The 16,055-nt window shown below is 64.7% G+C and overlaps 1 protein-coding gene across 1 annotated transcript in view; it reads right to left on the bottom strand.

The window, feature by feature from the left end:
* HSPG2 (heparan sulfate proteoglycan 2) overlaps nucleotides 1-16,055 on the bottom strand; it is a 40,120-nt gene that overhangs the window by 1,127 nt on the left and 22,938 nt on the right. Inside the window, 43 exon segments of the mRNA XM_041124495.1 lie at nucleotides 187-290; nucleotides 358-441; nucleotides 547-617; nucleotides 726-804; nucleotides 1,915-1,990; nucleotides 2,098-2,151; nucleotides 2,234-2,356; nucleotides 3,334-3,520; nucleotides 3,668-3,900; nucleotides 4,640-4,861; nucleotides 5,679-5,777; nucleotides 5,853-5,961; nucleotides 6,040-6,149; nucleotides 6,226-6,325; nucleotides 6,406-6,550; nucleotides 6,637-6,721; nucleotides 6,993-7,109; nucleotides 7,202-7,349; nucleotides 7,438-7,550; nucleotides 7,627-7,893; nucleotides 8,463-8,560; nucleotides 8,645-8,840; nucleotides 8,923-9,183; nucleotides 10,005-10,184; nucleotides 10,275-10,467; nucleotides 10,548-10,729; nucleotides 11,209-11,343; nucleotides 11,418-11,561; nucleotides 11,653-11,791; nucleotides 11,875-12,026; nucleotides 12,109-12,247; nucleotides 12,332-12,483; nucleotides 12,567-12,705; nucleotides 12,789-12,940; nucleotides 13,023-13,161; nucleotides 13,260-13,411; nucleotides 13,493-13,631; nucleotides 13,910-14,067; nucleotides 14,268-14,406; nucleotides 14,848-14,999; nucleotides 15,135-15,273; nucleotides 15,660-15,814; nucleotides 15,892-16,030. Of these exon segments, the coding sequence (XP_040980429.1) occupies nucleotides 187-290; nucleotides 358-441; nucleotides 547-617; nucleotides 726-804; nucleotides 1,915-1,990; nucleotides 2,098-2,151; nucleotides 2,234-2,356; nucleotides 3,334-3,520; nucleotides 3,668-3,900; nucleotides 4,640-4,861; nucleotides 5,679-5,777; nucleotides 5,853-5,961; nucleotides 6,040-6,149; nucleotides 6,226-6,325; nucleotides 6,406-6,550; nucleotides 6,637-6,721; nucleotides 6,993-7,109; nucleotides 7,202-7,349; nucleotides 7,438-7,550; nucleotides 7,627-7,893; nucleotides 8,463-8,560; nucleotides 8,645-8,840; nucleotides 8,923-9,183; nucleotides 10,005-10,184; nucleotides 10,275-10,467; nucleotides 10,548-10,729; nucleotides 11,209-11,343; nucleotides 11,418-11,561; nucleotides 11,653-11,791; nucleotides 11,875-12,026; nucleotides 12,109-12,247; nucleotides 12,332-12,483; nucleotides 12,567-12,705; nucleotides 12,789-12,940; nucleotides 13,023-13,161; nucleotides 13,260-13,411; nucleotides 13,493-13,631; nucleotides 13,910-14,067; nucleotides 14,268-14,406; nucleotides 14,848-14,999; nucleotides 15,135-15,273; nucleotides 15,660-15,814; nucleotides 15,892-16,030 (6,100 nt within the window).

Genomic DNA, 16,055 nt, shown 5'->3' on the forward strand with positions numbered 1-16,055 from the left:
TGTCCCAGCCCATGTCCCATCATGTGTCCCACCCCGTGCCCATCCCCTATCCCACCCCAGGTCTCGCCCCGTGTCCCGCCCCATGTCCCACCCTGTGTCCCACCCTGCGTCCCACCCTGTGCCCATCCCCTGTCCCACCCCATGTCCCACCCCGTGCCCCGCCATGTCCCCTGGGTGCCACCGTACCCACGTAGATGCTGCCCTGGGTGTTGGCCATGACGTTAGCTCCTGGTGACTCCCCGCTCACCGGCTCTTCCCCATCCACCTGCAGCCGCCCGCGCCGGCCCTCCCTGCACGGCACCCATCAGCACCCGCACCCTGACCCCCACCCTGACCCCCACCCTGGCCCCCACCCACCTCGTCACCGTCACCCGGTGCCACTCGCCGTCATTGATGGGGTCTTCGGAGACGATGCTGGCCTCACCGCTGCCCAGCTGGTAGCTGCAGGGGTGACGTGGGCTCAGCACAGGGGGCACCCTGGGGTGGCACAGGGCACCTTTGGGTGGCACGGGGCACCCCGGGGTGACACCGGGTCCCCCCGCTCACCTGAACACCAGGTGCCCGTCCTTCAAGCCGAGGCCAATGAAGTCTTTGGCTTTGCCACCCTCGCCGGGCTCCTGTGGACGCAGCGGGGCGGTGAGCGGGGTGGGGGGCACCCTGACCCCCACCCTAAGGGGGGTCAGCACCCCGGTCCCCTCCCCAGCGATGCCCTCCACCCCGCTCACCGCCCCGTGCCACAGCAGCAGCCCATCAGCGCTGCCCGTCCGCAGCTCCAGCTCGATGGTCTCGGGTGCCTCGGGTGGGCTGCAAGGAGAGGGGGATGGTTCGGTGGGTGCAGCACCCTGGGGTGGTGCAGCACCCCGAGAAGGGTGCAATGGAGTGATGGGTGCAGCACCCCAGGATTGGTGCAATAGTGCAATGGGTGCAGCACCCCAGAGGGGTGCAATGCCATGATGGGTGCAGCACTCTGGGAAGGATGCAGCACCCTATGAGGGTGCAATGGCACGATGGGTGCAGCACCCTGGGAAGGGCGCAATGCCATTCTGGGTGCAGCACCCCGGGAAGGGTGCTAAATGGCAACGGGTGCAACGCTGTGGGAAGGGGTGCAGCACCCTGTGAGGGTGCAATGCTGCAGGAAGGAAGGGTGCGATACAGTGGGAAGGGTGCAGCACCCCAGGAAGTATGCAACGCTGCAATGGGTGCAACACCATGGCAAGGGTGCAATGCTGATATGCGTGCAACATCGCAATGGGTGCAACACTGCTGGAAGGGGTGCAGCACCCTGGGGGGGGTGCAACGCCATGAGGGGTGCAACATGGTGGGAAAGGTGCAATGCTGCAGAAAGGGGTGCAGCACCCTAGAAGGGTGTGATGGCATGGGAAGGGGTGCAATGCTGTGCTGGGCGCAACACTGCAATCGGTGCAATGCTGTGCTGGGTGCAATGCTGCATTGGGTGCAATACTGCAGGAAGGGTACAATGCTGTGATGGGTGCAGTACTGCGATGGGTGCAACGCTGCGATGGGTGCAACACTGCAACGGGTGCAATGCTGCAATGAGTGCAACACCATGGGAAGGGTGCAACGCTGCGATGGGTGCAACACTGCAACGGGTGCAATGCTGCAATGAGTGCAACACCATGGGAAGGGTGCAATGCTGCGATGGGTGCAATGCTGCTATGGGTGCAACACTGTGATGGGTGCAATGCTGCAGTCAGGGTGCAACGCTACAATGGGTGCAACGCTGCAGGAAGTGGTGCAATGCCTTAAAAAAGGGTGCAACTACCCAGGGAGGTTGCAGCACCCCAGGAAGGGTGCAGCAGCCGGGCAGGGTGCAGTGCTGGGGTGGGGGTGTGGCACCCTGCTCGGGGGGTGCAGCACCTTGCTCGGGGGTACCCTGTCCTCAGCGTCACTCACCCACGGGGAAAGAGGTGACCGGGCAGGGCCAGGTAGGAGCCGTCCCGGAAAGCGGCGCTGAACTGTCCAGGGGCGTCTGTGGGCAGAACGGGGGGAATAAGGGGGGGGGACCACGCCCAGCTGCCACACCCACGGCCCCACCTTTGGGTGCAAAAACGGGGGGAAGTGGGTGCAGGCACCTACCGCCGCCCCCGCTGCCTTCCTGCCAGTCCTGCTCCAGCTCCGCTAGCGCCAAGCCTGTGGGTGAAGGGGGGTTGGGGACGGGGTGGCACATGTCCCCCCCATGTCCCCAAGTGTCCCCAAGTCTCCCCAGACTCACTGTGCTGGCAGTAGGGACCGGTGTAGCCCTGCGGGCAGAGGCAGGCGTTGCCCTTGCAGGTGCCGCCATGCAGGCAGGGGTTGCGGTGCAGGCAGCGGTCCTCCTCCCGCTCGCAGCGTGGCCCTAGGGACAAGGAAGGTGACACCGGGTGATGCGGACGCACGAGGATGGTCAGACGCCCTCGGCTGACCTGTTGCCCCGGGGTTTGCCCTTGCACGCACACACACGTGCAAAGTGAGCATGCACACGAGGAGTGCGCGTGCACGCAGAGTGCATGCACACACGCACCGCACCTGTGCACGCACGTGCACGCTTGCACAGCACCCACAGTACACACTCGCACATGCCGTGCACACGTGCAAGCTGCACACAGATACGTGCAGATACATGCATGCACGGCAGACGCACACGTGTGCAAACTGCAGCCTGTGCATGGCACGCATGCATGCATGCCAACTGCACACACCGCACATGCACGCACAGCACATGCACAGCAGATGCAAACAGTGCACACTGCACACAAGTGCAGCAGATGCACACACGTGCAAACTGCACCCGCAGTGCACACAGGTGTGCACAGCACCCATGCATGCACAGCACCTGCACGCACACTCAATAGATACACGCATGCACAGCACATGCACGCACTGCACACTACACTCACATGCATGCAGATGCACCTGCTTGCAAACTGCATGCCTGCACCCCAGCACACATGCACGTGCAGCACGCATGTATGCACAGTGTGCATGCATGCACAGCACACACATGCGCACGTACATGCACAGTGCGCGTGCATGCACAGCACACACAATATGCAGCACACACGCATGCGCAGCACACATGCGCGTACAGCGTACACGCTTGCCTGCACAGTGCACATGGACGCGCAGCACACATGCACACGCGCACGTGCGTGTGCGGCACACCCCCATATGCAGCACGCATGCACCCGCAGCCCACACGCTTGCACGCCCAGTCCACCCGCGTGCTCAGCATGCACGCACCGCACGCCTGCGCCGTGCACACCCACGCACACCAACCGCCCACAGCGCACACCTGCGAACCGCACACGCGTGTCAGCGCCCCGCGGGACTCACCGCTGAAGCCGGGTGGGCAGAGGCAGCGGTAGGCAGGGCTGCCGGGGCTGCCTGCAGGCAGGGGCAGGCAGCGACCCCCGTGCAGGCAGGCAGCCTGCAGGCAGGGCGAGCTCTGCCCACACTGCCCCACGCCCCGGCTCCGCAGAAAGCTGTAGGACAAATCCACCTTCTTCCCATTGATGGAGACCTGGGGCGAGGGGGACACAACAAGGGGGGGGGTGTCAATCCCTGACCCCCCCCAACCCCTGCCGAGGGGACCCCGGCCCCCCCGTCTCCCACCGAGGGGACCCAGATGTCCAGGACAGGCTTTTGGGGGGGACGGGGGGTGTCTCACCTCTCCGATGCAGCCCCGGAAGGAGGTGTTGGTTGGGGGGTGCAGGGGGGGTTCGGTGCCCCCCAAATAAAGGGGGGTGCGTAGGTTGAGACCTTGGCTCTTGCCGGGTGAAGAGCGTTTCACCGGGGCGGCGTCATCCACCGCCAACGTCCCGTCCTTGTGAACCCGCTCGGCCGTCACCCGGTGCCAGCGGCCAAGCGTCACCGGCTCGGTGCTGCGGAGAACTGCCAGGCCTGTGGGGATTTGATGGTGGCATCACGGGGGGCTGGGGGACACCAAGGATGCTTGGGCACCTGAGAGGTGCCCTGGGTGATGCTGGGGGACCCCGGTGATGCTTGGGGACCCCGGTGGTGGCAGGGGACCCCACTGATGCCCAGGGGACCTTGGCAGTATCTGGGGACCAAAGTGATGCCAGGGGACCCCGGTGGTGTGACGGTGATCCATGGGGACACTGGCAGTGCCTGAGCCCCCAGGTGACAGCAGGGCATCCCAGGGATGTAATGCCAGGGGACCCCAGTGACACCAAGAGACCCCAGCGACATCAGGGCACCCTGGTGACATTTGGGGACCCTGGTGATGCCCAGGGACGCTGCCACAGCCTGGGGATGCCAGTGTCACCAAGGGACCCCAGAGATGGGCTGCCAGGGGACCCAAGTGACACCAGGTGACCCCAGTGATGCTGGGACTCAAGTGATGCCTGGGGACCCCAATGATGTCAAAGGACCCTGGTGATGCTTGGGAACCCCAGTGATGCCAAGGGACACCACTGATGCCTGGGGACCCCAATGACACCAAGGGACCCTAGTGACACTTGGGGACTCCAGTGGTGCCAGGGGACCCTGCTGCGGCTTAGGGACCCCTGTGATGCCAGTGGACCCCAGTAATGCCAGGCCACCCCACCTATACCCAGGTTCCCAGTGCCACCAGCCCCACCGTGGTGCCACCAGGACCCCCATCACCGTGCCAGCCCACCTGAGCCCAGCTCGTAGCGGAACTCAAGGTGGCCACCGGCCATGGCCAAGGCGACAAAGTCCTCAACGGGGGCAGCTTTGCCGGCGCTGAAGAGCAGGAGCCCGTCGGGTGCCAGCGGCAGGAACTCGGCCTCTACCCGCAGCTCGTGGTGGACGTTGGTGAGGGGCGGGTAGGAGACGAAGGCACCCGCCTCGCCGAAGGATGGCACGCTCACTGCCTCGCCTGCGGCACCCCCAAATCAGTGCCCGGCTGGTGGGACCCAAACCTCCATCCCCATGGTGCCCATCTCCCCAGGGTGGGACCCAAATCTCCATCCCCATGGTGCCCATCTCCCCAGGGTAGTCCCAGTCCCTGCCCATCTCTGGTGGTCCCCAGCTCCGTGCCCGTCTCCCCAGGGTGGCATCAGCCCCATTCCTGTGTCCCCAGGGTGGTACCCAGACCCATGCCCATCTCCCCAGGGTGCTCCTCAGCCTGTGTCCCCAGGGTGGTCCCAAATCCCCCATCCCCATCGTGCCCGTCTCCCTGGGATGGCACCCAATGGCCCATCTCCATCACATCCATGATGCCCACCTCCCCACATGCTACCTAATCCCCTGTCCCCATCGTGCCTGTGTCCCTAGGGTTTGTCTCAGCCTTGTGCCCATCTCCCTGTGGTGGTCCCCAGCCCCATGTCTGTGTCCCCAGGGTGGCGCCAACCCTGTGCCCATCTCCCCAGGGTGGTACCGAGCCCCATGCCCATCTCCCTGGGATGGTCCCAGGCCTCTGTCCGTGTCCCCAGGGTGGTCCCCAGCCCTACGTCCGTGCCCCAGGGTGGTCCCCAGCCCTGTGCCCATCTCCCTGGTATAGTACCCAGCCCCATGCCGCTGTCATCAGGGTGGTGCCAACCCTGTGCCTGTGTCCCCAGGGTAGTCCCCAGCCATGTCCCCATCTCCCCAGGGTTGTCCCAGCCCCATGCCCATCTCCCTGGGGCGGTGCCCACCCCGTGCCCATGTCCCTGGTGCGGTGCCAGCCCTGTCCCCGTGTCCCCGGCTGCGCTTACCCTCGGTGCACCTCTCCCCAGCCTTGCCCAGGTGGCAGCGGCAGGTATAGCCCTGCCCGTCTGGCCGGTTGACGCAGGTGGCATCAGCCCCGCACGCCTCTGTAGGGTGACAAGCGATGAGCACCCATCCGGGGAGGGACACTGGGGTGACATCCCCGTGGGGCGGGCACCTACCTGGGTGACAATGCAAAGCCTGCGAGTACTCGCAGTTGCTGCCGGTGAAGCCGTGGGGACAACGGCAGATGTAGGTGCCACTCTCGGCGTCCTGGCACACGCCACCATTCTAGGGGGGGATGACATGGGTGTCAGCAATGGGTGGGGATAGGTGGGGATGGGTGGGCATCACCCCCACCATCCTCACCTGGCACGGCCGGTCCTGGCAAGTGGGACAACTGGTGACACCGTGCGCCTGCAGGTCCATGTCCCCAAAGGCCACCTCCTCCCCTTGGATGCGGAGCTGGCGTACGCAGCCTGCGGACGGATGGAGATGGGGGTGACATGGTGCTCAGCCCCCCACCCCGGTGCCCCCCAAAAACCCATCACTCACCCATAAAACCACGGCTGAGCCCCGTCTTAGCCACGGTACCGAAATCGGGGTACCCCCCCAGGTACAGCTCCTCGTTCAGATCCAGCCCTTGAAACTTCCCCTGCAGGCACAAGTGGGTGGGCACCACCTCCAGCACCCTGACCCCCACCCAATACCCATCACACCCCCCCCCCAAAATACCTGGGAGGTCCCATTAACTGGGGGGTGCCCGTCCAGCGCCAGCGAACCCCGGGTGAGGTTGCGGAGGAGACGGACGGTGTGGTACTCGCCCAACCGCAGCGGCGTCGGATGCCGGATGGTGGCCATGCCCGAACCGGCATCAAACCTTATTTTTTGGGGGTACAATGGGTGTGGGTGGGTGCTGGCACACATCTCCCCCCTCCTCCTATAGCACCCGTTCATGGGTCTCACCTAAATTCAGGGCGGCCACCCACCAAACCAAAGGAGATGAAGTCAGCACCGCTGTTTTTCCGCTGCCCGTTGTAGAGGAGAAGCCCTGCAGGGTGGCGGTGGGTCAGGCAGGATGGTGCCCACCCCGGGGGGGTGCGGATCACATCCTGAGGAACCCCAAAACACCCCCGGGAGGGAGGAGAAACCCCCCAGAAGTTGGGAGGGAGCTTGATTGAATAGAGAATGGGAGCTAAAGGAGGAAGAGGGGAGGATGGAGGGAGGGATGGAGAGGGAAGGGAGGAGGAGATGATGGAGGGGACATAGAGGGGACATGGGGGGGACACATGGGGGGACACAGGGGTCCCGTCAGCGCTCACCGTCAGCAGCGTCAGGTCGGAAGGTGATGAGGATCTCGAACCTCTTGTAAGCATCCTTGATGGTGGGCAGGGGTAGGAAGGAGCGGGGCGTCTGCCCAAAATAGGGGACCAGGCGCTCTGTGGGGATGGGGGGGTCAGGAGAGGTTGGGGTACATCACCCCCTCCCACCAACACCCCGTCCATCCATCTGTCCGTCCGACCATCCTCACCTCGGACCTTAAGGACATAGTAAGCTGTCTCCTGGCCGCGGTGGTTGGCTGCGGCGCAGGCGTAGACACCGGCGTCCTCATGGCGCACAGCTGGCAGCGTCAGGACGTTCCCTTCTGCCCTGGCACCCGCCGGCAGCTCCCCTTCCAGCTGCGGCAGAGCGGGGTGGGGGGTCAGCACCCATAGGGTGGCCCCACCCCCCACCCTGCACCCCCATCCCTGCATCCCTCCATCTCACCTTACTCCAGGTGATCTCCGGCACCGGGAAGCCGGATGCCAAGCAGGGCAAAACAGCTGCCGAACCCACCGAGACCTCCTTCACCTCTGGCTGCCCGGCGATTTGGGGGGCGGCTGGGGATGCACGGAGGTGTCACCACCCCGTGGTGACATCGTCTGTGTGTCCCCAGCTCCGTGTCCCCATCCTCACCTTGCACGTGGAGGATGACATGGGACTGGACGGTGCCCACGCTGTTGGCGGCAGTGCAGCGGTACTGCCCGGCGTCTGCCCGTTCTACCCGTTCAATGGTGAGGGTGCCGGCGCGGACCAGCACCCCGGGTCGGATACGGCCCCCCACTTTACTCCAGGTAACGTGGGGACGGGGTTCACCCAAGCCCAGGCACTCCAGCTCCACCGCCGTCCCCGCCAGCACTGTCTGCACCGCCGTCCGGATGTTGATCAGGGCCCTGGGGAGAGCTTGGAGGGGGAGATAGTGGGGTTTTGGGGTGCCCCCCTGGCATGGGAGAGGCGTCGTGGTCTGGGGTGCCAACCGGAGGAGTGAGAGATGGGGAGAAATGGGGTCCTCATGGGCATGGGGAGAGATGGGGAGTACCAGGGTGCTCATGGGTGTGAGGAGAGATTGAGGGTATTGGGGTGCCCACAGGCATGGGGAGAGATTGGAGGTATCGGGGTGCCCTCGGGCATGGGGAGAGATTGGGGGTGTTGGGGTGTCTGCAGGCACAGGGAGAGATTGGGGGTGTTGGGGTGTCCGTGGGCATGGGGAGAAGTAGGTGGCTATTTGGGTGCCCATGGGCAGGGGAAGAAATAGGGGATATTGGGGTGCGTGGGGATGGGGGGAGAGATGGAGGGTACCAAGGTGCCCATAGGTGTGGGGACATGGGGGCACCGGGGTGCCCATGGGGATGGGGGGATGGGTCAGCGGGTGCCCCTGGGTCTGGGGAGATGGGGGGTCCCAGGGTGCCAGTGTTCATGGGGGATAGGTTGGGGGGTGCCTGCGTCCCCCGGTGCATGGGTGCTGCTCCTACCCTGGACGGTGAGGGTGGCCCTGTCCTCCGCCTGCCCGCCTGGGGCGCTGGCCCGGCACACGTACACCCCCTGTGCCCCCCACGCCAGCTCCGGTATCCTGCGGGGACACAGCCGGGGTGTGGGACCCCACGGGGGGAGCAGGCGGGGGGGGGATCCCACTGCCCCATCCCCCACTCCTTACCGCAGCACCCCGTCCCGCATGCTGTGCGTGGGGGGCAGCTCCCCGCCATCCTTCAGCCACTCCAGACGTGCCCGGGGGTCCCCCGAGACAGTGCAGGCGAATTCGGCGGTGCCACCCACCCCCTTGATGAGGCTCCCCGGCGTCACCCGTACTGTCAAGGGACCACTGCCGGCGTCCCCACTGTCACCGGCATCACCTGGGCGGGATGCAAAGCCCTGATGGTACCTGGCGGCACAGGCATCCCCAGCGTGTGGCATCCCCATTGAGGGGGGGCTCACCATGGACAGCCACGCGTGCGAAGGTCTCGGCGGTGCCGACGCGGTTGGTGACAAGGCAGCGGTAGGTGCCGGCGTCGGCGGGCAAGGCTGGGCTGATGCGGAGGAGGCCGGCGCGGTAGATGGCGCGTGCCGAGAGGCTGCCGTTGACCTTGTCCCAAGTGTAGACCAGCGGCGGGGTGCCATGGGCCAGGCACTGCACCTGCAGCGCGTCACCGGCACGCACCGCGGTGTCCTCCGGCAGGCTGGTGGCATACGGTGGTGCTGCAGGGAACGGCCGGTACCATGAGCACCCGACCGCAGCCGGGATGGGGCAATGAATGGGTCAACAGGGCGAGGAGAGCATCAGTGGGAGGATACGGGTGGAGATGGTGGTGGGTGTGTATTGGGATGGACCGGAGATGGATGAATCCATGAGGAAGGGATGGATGGAGGAGTTAGGAGATGGAGAGATGAGTGTGTGCTGGGATGGATGAGAGATGGACTAATACACAAGGGAAGGGATGGGTGGAGAAGTTTGAGAGCAGATGGAGAGATGGATGTGAGCTGGGATGGCTGAGTGATGGATGAATCCACCAGGAAGGGGTGGATGGAGGGGTGTGAGAGGAGATGGAGAGGTGGGTGTGAGAGGAGACGGAGAGGTGGATGTGAGCTGGGATGGATGAGTGATGGATGAGTCCACCAGGAAGGGGTGGATGGAGAGGTGTGAGAGGAGATGGAGACATGGGTGTGAGCTGGGATGGCTGAGCGATGGATGGATCGATGAACAGGGGATGGATGGAGGACAGAGCAGAAATAGAGATGGATGTGCACAGGGATGGGACAAGTGGATGGACACATTCATGGGAAGGGCTGGATGAAGGAGCTTGAGAGGAGACGGAGAGGAGGATGAGTGCTGGGATGGAGCGAGGATGGATCCATGAGGAAGGGCTGGATGGGAGGGTGGGAGCGGTGATGGAGATGGCCACGTGCAGAGGAAGGACGGAGAGGAGCCAAGGATTGGTGATGGCAACAGCAGGGGTGAAGGAGACAGTGGAGATGGCAGGAGGGACCCAGGGGCACCCCAAATCCCACTACCCCCTTACTCTCCACATCGAGGGTGATGAAGACCTCAGCGAAGCCAGCGGGGCTGCTGGCATTGCAGATGTACTGGCCCGAGTCCTGCTGTGCAACGCGGGGGATGACCAAGCTGCCGTTCACCACCCGGTGCTGCCAGGGCAGGGGTGCCCGTAGCTTTGACCACTCGATCCGGGGCGCCGGCTCACCTACAGGCAGCGCCAGTGCCCATCACCGTGGCGTCAGGGTACCATGTCAGGATACCCCTCCTCCACCACCATCCTCCATCCTCCCCGTACCTCTGGCTGTGCAGTGCAGCGTGGCGGTGTCCCCGGCCACCACGGTGACAGCGGGTGGCGCGGTGACCTCGGGGGCACCAGGGTGCCGCTGTGCTGTCTCCACATTGACGTCCACCCGGGCTTGTGCTGAACCCAAGGCGCTGTGCGCTGTGCAGACGTAGGTCCCGGCGTGCTCTGGCTTGGCTGGTGAGAGCTGTGTGGTGAGGGACAGGGTGCGTGGTGAGCACTGGGCACCCACCAGATCCCCGTGGCACCCCAGGGTGCCCCGCTCACCTGCAGGATAGCCTGGCTGTCCATGTGCAGCAGCATTTGGTGTTCCACCTTCTGCCGGGAGCCCAGCCGGCTCCATCGCACCAGTGGCCGTGGTTCACCCCGGCCAAGGCACTCCAGGCTGAGGGATTTGCCCTCCTTCACCGTCACGGGGCCCGGTGGCATCACCGACACTGTGGGGGCACCTGGAGAAGGAGGAGGACATCAGTGTGGGGATGAGGATACCACCGCTAAGGACGTTAGCATAGCAACGGGGACAGCATCACCCTGGGGGCATCTGGAGCATGGGGAGGACATCAGCATGGGGATGGGGGATGGGGACAGGGACACCACCACCCTAGGAGCATCTGGAGCACATGATGGAAATGAGGATGGGGACACAACCATCCCAGGAGCATCTGGAGCCCATGGAGGACATCAGCATGGAGATGGGGACATCACAACCCCAGGGGCACCTGGAGGACATCAGTATGGGGACATGGGCACCACCACTCCAGGAGCACCTGAAGCATGGAGAGGACACAGGGATGGGGACATGATCACCCCAGGGGTATCTGGAGCACATGGAGGACACCAGCATGTGGACAGGGACAGGGACGCCACCACCCTGGGGGCATCTGGAGCACATGGGGACAGGGACAGGGCCACCCCGACCACCTCGCACCTTGCACCAGGAGGTTGACGACGCTGCTGGCGACGCCAAAGCGGTTGGAGGCCACGCAGTGGTAGGCACCCTGGTTGCCCACGTGGGCGCCGGTGATGGTGATGACCGAGCCATTGGTGCTGATCTTCACGTTGTCTGGACAAGGAGGAGCTGTCAACACCAGGGCCACCCTGGGGACCGCGCCGGGGCCACCCTGGGGACCACCATACCTTGGAGATGTTGGCCAGGTCCCATCCGCCAAGTGACGTTGACAGGCCGGGCGCCGTCGTGGACGCGGCACTTGAAGGTGGCATCCTCGCCTGGTGCCACTGCCATGCTGTGCGGGTCGATGGAGATGATGGGGCTCTGCAGACCTGCAGGGACAAAGGGACAGGGAAGCCACCAAGGTCACCCATGTCCCCCATCACCCCCCGGCATCCTCCCTCGCCCTGTGACCACACTCACGGTAGCTGGAGCTGTCACGGGAGGTGACGGTGACAGTGACGGTGGCCTCGCGGGAGACGCTGCCTGTGTCTGCCCGGCACACATACTCCCCCGAATCGGCCACCGAGAGCTGTGACAGCCGCAGGCGGGACCCCGAAACCTGGGGACGCGATGGCAGGGGGTGGTGGCATCAACCGGCCACCCACGGCCACCGTCCCCCACCCTGCCCCTGACCCCACCTACCTGGTGCTTGGCCGGGAGGGACCCACCACGCTTGTACCAGGTGATGGTGGCCTGTCCCTGTCCAGCCACGACACAGTCCAGGTCCAGGGTCTGTCCCTCAGTGACAGAGGATGCTGAGGACTCGATGCGGATGGGCGGTGCGACGCCAGTGGCTGTGCGGACAGAGTTGAGGGTAAACATCCCCACCAGTCCCTGGCACCAGAGGGGATCTGTCCCCTGAAGGGTGGCACTCACGGTGGGATGGGTTGGCTCCATCATCAATAGTGACGATGAGGGACGTCTCCTGCGTGACGCCGCCCGATGTCACCCGGCACACATACTCCCCTGAATCGGCCGCCGTCACCTGGGGGATGCGCAGGCGGGTGCCTGACACCTTGGAGGGGACAATTTGGGGACAAGTCAGTGCCAGAGAGCAGGGGATGACACAAATTCAGGGTGAACCCCCTCTGTGCCCTACCTGGTGGCTGGTGGGCAGGGAGCCACCGCGCTTGTACCACGTCACAGTGGCGGGGCCGGATCCTGCCACCACGCAGTTGAGATCCAGGATCTGTCCCTCAGCGATGGCCGAGGACGAGGACTCGATGCGGAGGGGCTGGGAGACTCCGGAGGCTGGGGGGGACAGGGAAATGGGACATTTGTCACCGAGGTGGCACCCATCTGTCCCCAAGTGCTGCCTTCTTGCTTGCACTTACGGTAGTAGGTGCCCATGCCACCAGGCACGGTGACGATGACAGATGCCTCCTGCGTGACGGTCCCCAGGGTCACCCGGCACACATACTCCCCTGAATCAGCCACCGCCACCTGGACAAGGCGCAGGCGGGTCCCCGACACCTGGAGAGGAGAAGTTGGGGACACATCAGTGGCTGACGTGGGGCTGTGCCCTGCGGGGTGATGCCACCTCCCTGGCATCCCACCTGGCTGTTGGGGGGCAAAGCCCCCCCGCGCCGGTACCAGGTGACATGGGGGTGACCCTGTCCTGCCACCATGCAGTTGAGGTCCAGGGTCTGTCCCTCGGTGACGGCAGCGGACGAGGTCTCGATCCTCACTGGCGGCGTGACGCCAACGGCTGGGAATAGCAATGGGGTCAGTGGGGGCAGCCACCGTGTCCCCATCATGTCCCCATGTCACCTCCCACCTATTCCCGGTACCATAAGAGGAGCCAGCGCCAGTCTGGATGGTAACGATGAGGGACGTCTCGTGCGTGACGCCACCCGATATCACCCGGCACACGTACTCCCCTGAATCAGCCGCCGTCACCTGGGGGATGCGCAGGCGGGTGCCTGACACCTGGCAGGGGTGACACACATGAGAAGGGGGACACAAACCCCTCAAAACCCCCCCCAAAATCCCTTTTCCATCCCAAAACGTTCCTCTGGTGTCCCTACCTGGTGCTTGGCTGGAAGGGACCCCCCGCGCTTGTACCAGGTGATGGTGGCCTGTCCCTGCCTGGCCACGATGCAGTTGAGGTCCAGGGTCTGTCCCTCAGCCACGGAGGAGGATGAGGACTCGATGCGCACCGGGGGGGTGACACCAATGGCTGGGGACAGAATTGGAAAGGTCACCCCAAGGACTGTTGCACGGTCCTCCAGTCCCCTGTGCCCTCCTGGTCCCCACTCACGGTAGGTGCTGGCCCCACTGGGCTGGATCGTCACCATGATGGAGATTTCCTTGGTGGTGGCCCCACTGGTCACCCGGCACACGTACTCGCCTGAGTCAGCCGCTGTCACCTGCAGTAGCCGCAGCCGGGAGCCAGACACCTGTGGGGACAGGACGCAGGGGTCACCGGGACCACTCAAGCTTGCACGGGGCCATCAGCGGTTGCACAGGGCCATCTGGGCTTGCACAAGGCCACTCGAGCTTGCACAGGGCCACCCGGACTTGCATGGGACCACCTGGGCGTGCAAGGGGGTCACTTGGGCTTGCATGGGCCACCAGGGCTTGTAAGGGGCCACCAGGGCTACTTGGGCTTGCACAGAGCCATGGGTCAACCCCAACCACCCCCTGGGGGACATCTCCCTCCTGGTGAAGCACCTACCTGGTGCTTGGCCGGGAGGGACCCCCCGCGCTTGTACCAGGTGACGGTGGCCTGTGCGGGGCTGGCAATGACGCAGTTGAGGTCCAGGGTCTGGCCCTCGGCCACGGGCGATGACAAGGACGAGGACTCGATGCGCAGGGGGGTTGTGCTGCCCGGGGCTGGGGACCGAGACAGGTTAGAGACCGTGGTCACCACCACGTGTGACCCTCCAAGGGACACCAGGAGCCCGGGAAGTCGGGATGGGCACACACATGGGTGGCTTCCCCAGGGAGTGATTCATCCCAGACCCGGATACACCGCAGGGCAGTGCCACCCACCCATGGGTAACATCCTCTGTCCCCTCCCGGTCCCCACTCACGGTAGGTGCTGGCCCCGCTGGGCTGGATTGTCACCATGATGGAGGTTTCCTTGGTGGTGGCCCCGCTAGTCACCCGGCACACATACTCGCCCGAGTCAGCCGCTGTCACCTGCAGCAGCCGCAGCCGGGAGCCAGACACCTGCAGGGACAGGACACGGGGGACTCAGGGGCCATTTGGGCGTCCATGGGACTGCTGGGGCTTGCATGGGGCCATGTGGGCTTGCATGGGCCACCTGGGCTTCCATGGGGTCACTTGAGCTTGCATGGGACACCTGGGCCTGCATGACGACACATAGGCTTGCATGGGACACCTAGGCTTGCATGAGGACATCTAGGCTTGCATGGGCTACTCAGGCTTGCATGGGCTACTTGGGCTTGCATAGGGCCACCTGGGCTTGCATGGAGCCACCTAGGCTTGAATGGGGCCACCTGACCTTGCATGGGCTACTTGGGCTTGAGTGGGGCCATCTGGACTTGCATGGGGCCCCCAGGAGCTTGTAATGGGCCACCTGGGCTTGCACAGGGCCTTGGGTCAATCCCCACCACCCCCTTTGGGGACATCCCCCTCCACGTCCCTTACCTGGTGCTTGGCTGGGAGGGACCCCCCGCGCTTGTACCAGGTGACGGTGGCCTGTGCGGGGCTGGCGATGACGCAGTTGAGGTCCAAGGTCTGGCCCTCGGCCACGGCGGAGGACGGGGACTCGATGCGCAGGGGGGTTGTGCTGCCCGGGGCTGGGGACCAAGACAAGAGGGTGACACCGGTGACCATGGCAGAGTCCCACCGGCAAGGGCACACAAGACATGGCTCAATGCCGTGGCACATGGGGACCCCCGCGCTGGCACTGTCACCCCCCTGTCTGCACTCACGGTAGGCGCTGGCCCCGCTGGGCTGGATCGTCACCATGACAGCGGTTTCCTTGCTGGTGGCCCCACTGGTCACCCGGCACACGTACTCACCCGAGTCGGCTGCTGTCACCTGCAGCAGTCGCAGCCGGGAGCCGGACACCTGTGGGGAGGGGACACGGGGGACACAGGGGCCAATTGGGCTACCATGGGGCTGCTGGAGCTTGCACGGGGCCACCTGGTCTTGTATGGGGGCCACTGAGCTTGCACAGGACCATCCAAGCTTGCACAAGTGCCATCTGGGATTGCATAGAGCCACTTGGGCTTGCAAAAGTGCCAGCTGAGTTTGCATGGGCCACCTAAGCTTGCATGGGGCCACCTAAGCCTGCATGGGCTACCTGAGCTTATATGGGGCCACCTGGGCTTGCTTGGGCCATCTGGGCTTGTATTGGGCCACCTGGGTTTGCATGGGGCCACTTAAGCTTGCATTGGGCTGTGGGTCAACCCCCAACCACCCCCCTGGTGACATCCCCCTCTGGTGTCCCCTACCTGGTGCTTGGCTGGAAGGGACCCCCCACGCTTGTACCAGGTGACGGTGGCCTGTCCCTGCCCAGCCACCACGCAGTTGAGGTCCAGGCTCTGTCCCTCGGCCACGGTGGATGAGGATGCCTCGATCCGGACAGGGACACCTGAAGCTGGTGGCCCTGGGGGGAGGATGGAGCCGTGACCGCCCGCCTAGGACCAACATGTCCCCCCCTGGTGCCACTGAGCCTGGTCTCACCGTAGGACGAGCTGGATCCAGCCACGACAGTGACAATGACAGATGCCTCACGCACGGTGGTCCCCAAGCTCGCCCGGCACACGTACTCCCCTGAATCGGCTGCCGTGACGTGGGGGACACGGAGCCGGGACCCCGAAACCTGGGGTTGGGGACACGCATCGGTG

Source organism: Aquila chrysaetos, chromosome 6 (assembly GCF_900496995.4).
Source record: "Aquila chrysaetos chrysaetos chromosome 6, bAquChr1.4, whole genome shotgun sequence".
NCBI classification, from domain to species: Eukaryota; Metazoa; Chordata; class Aves; order Accipitriformes; family Accipitridae; genus Aquila; species Aquila chrysaetos.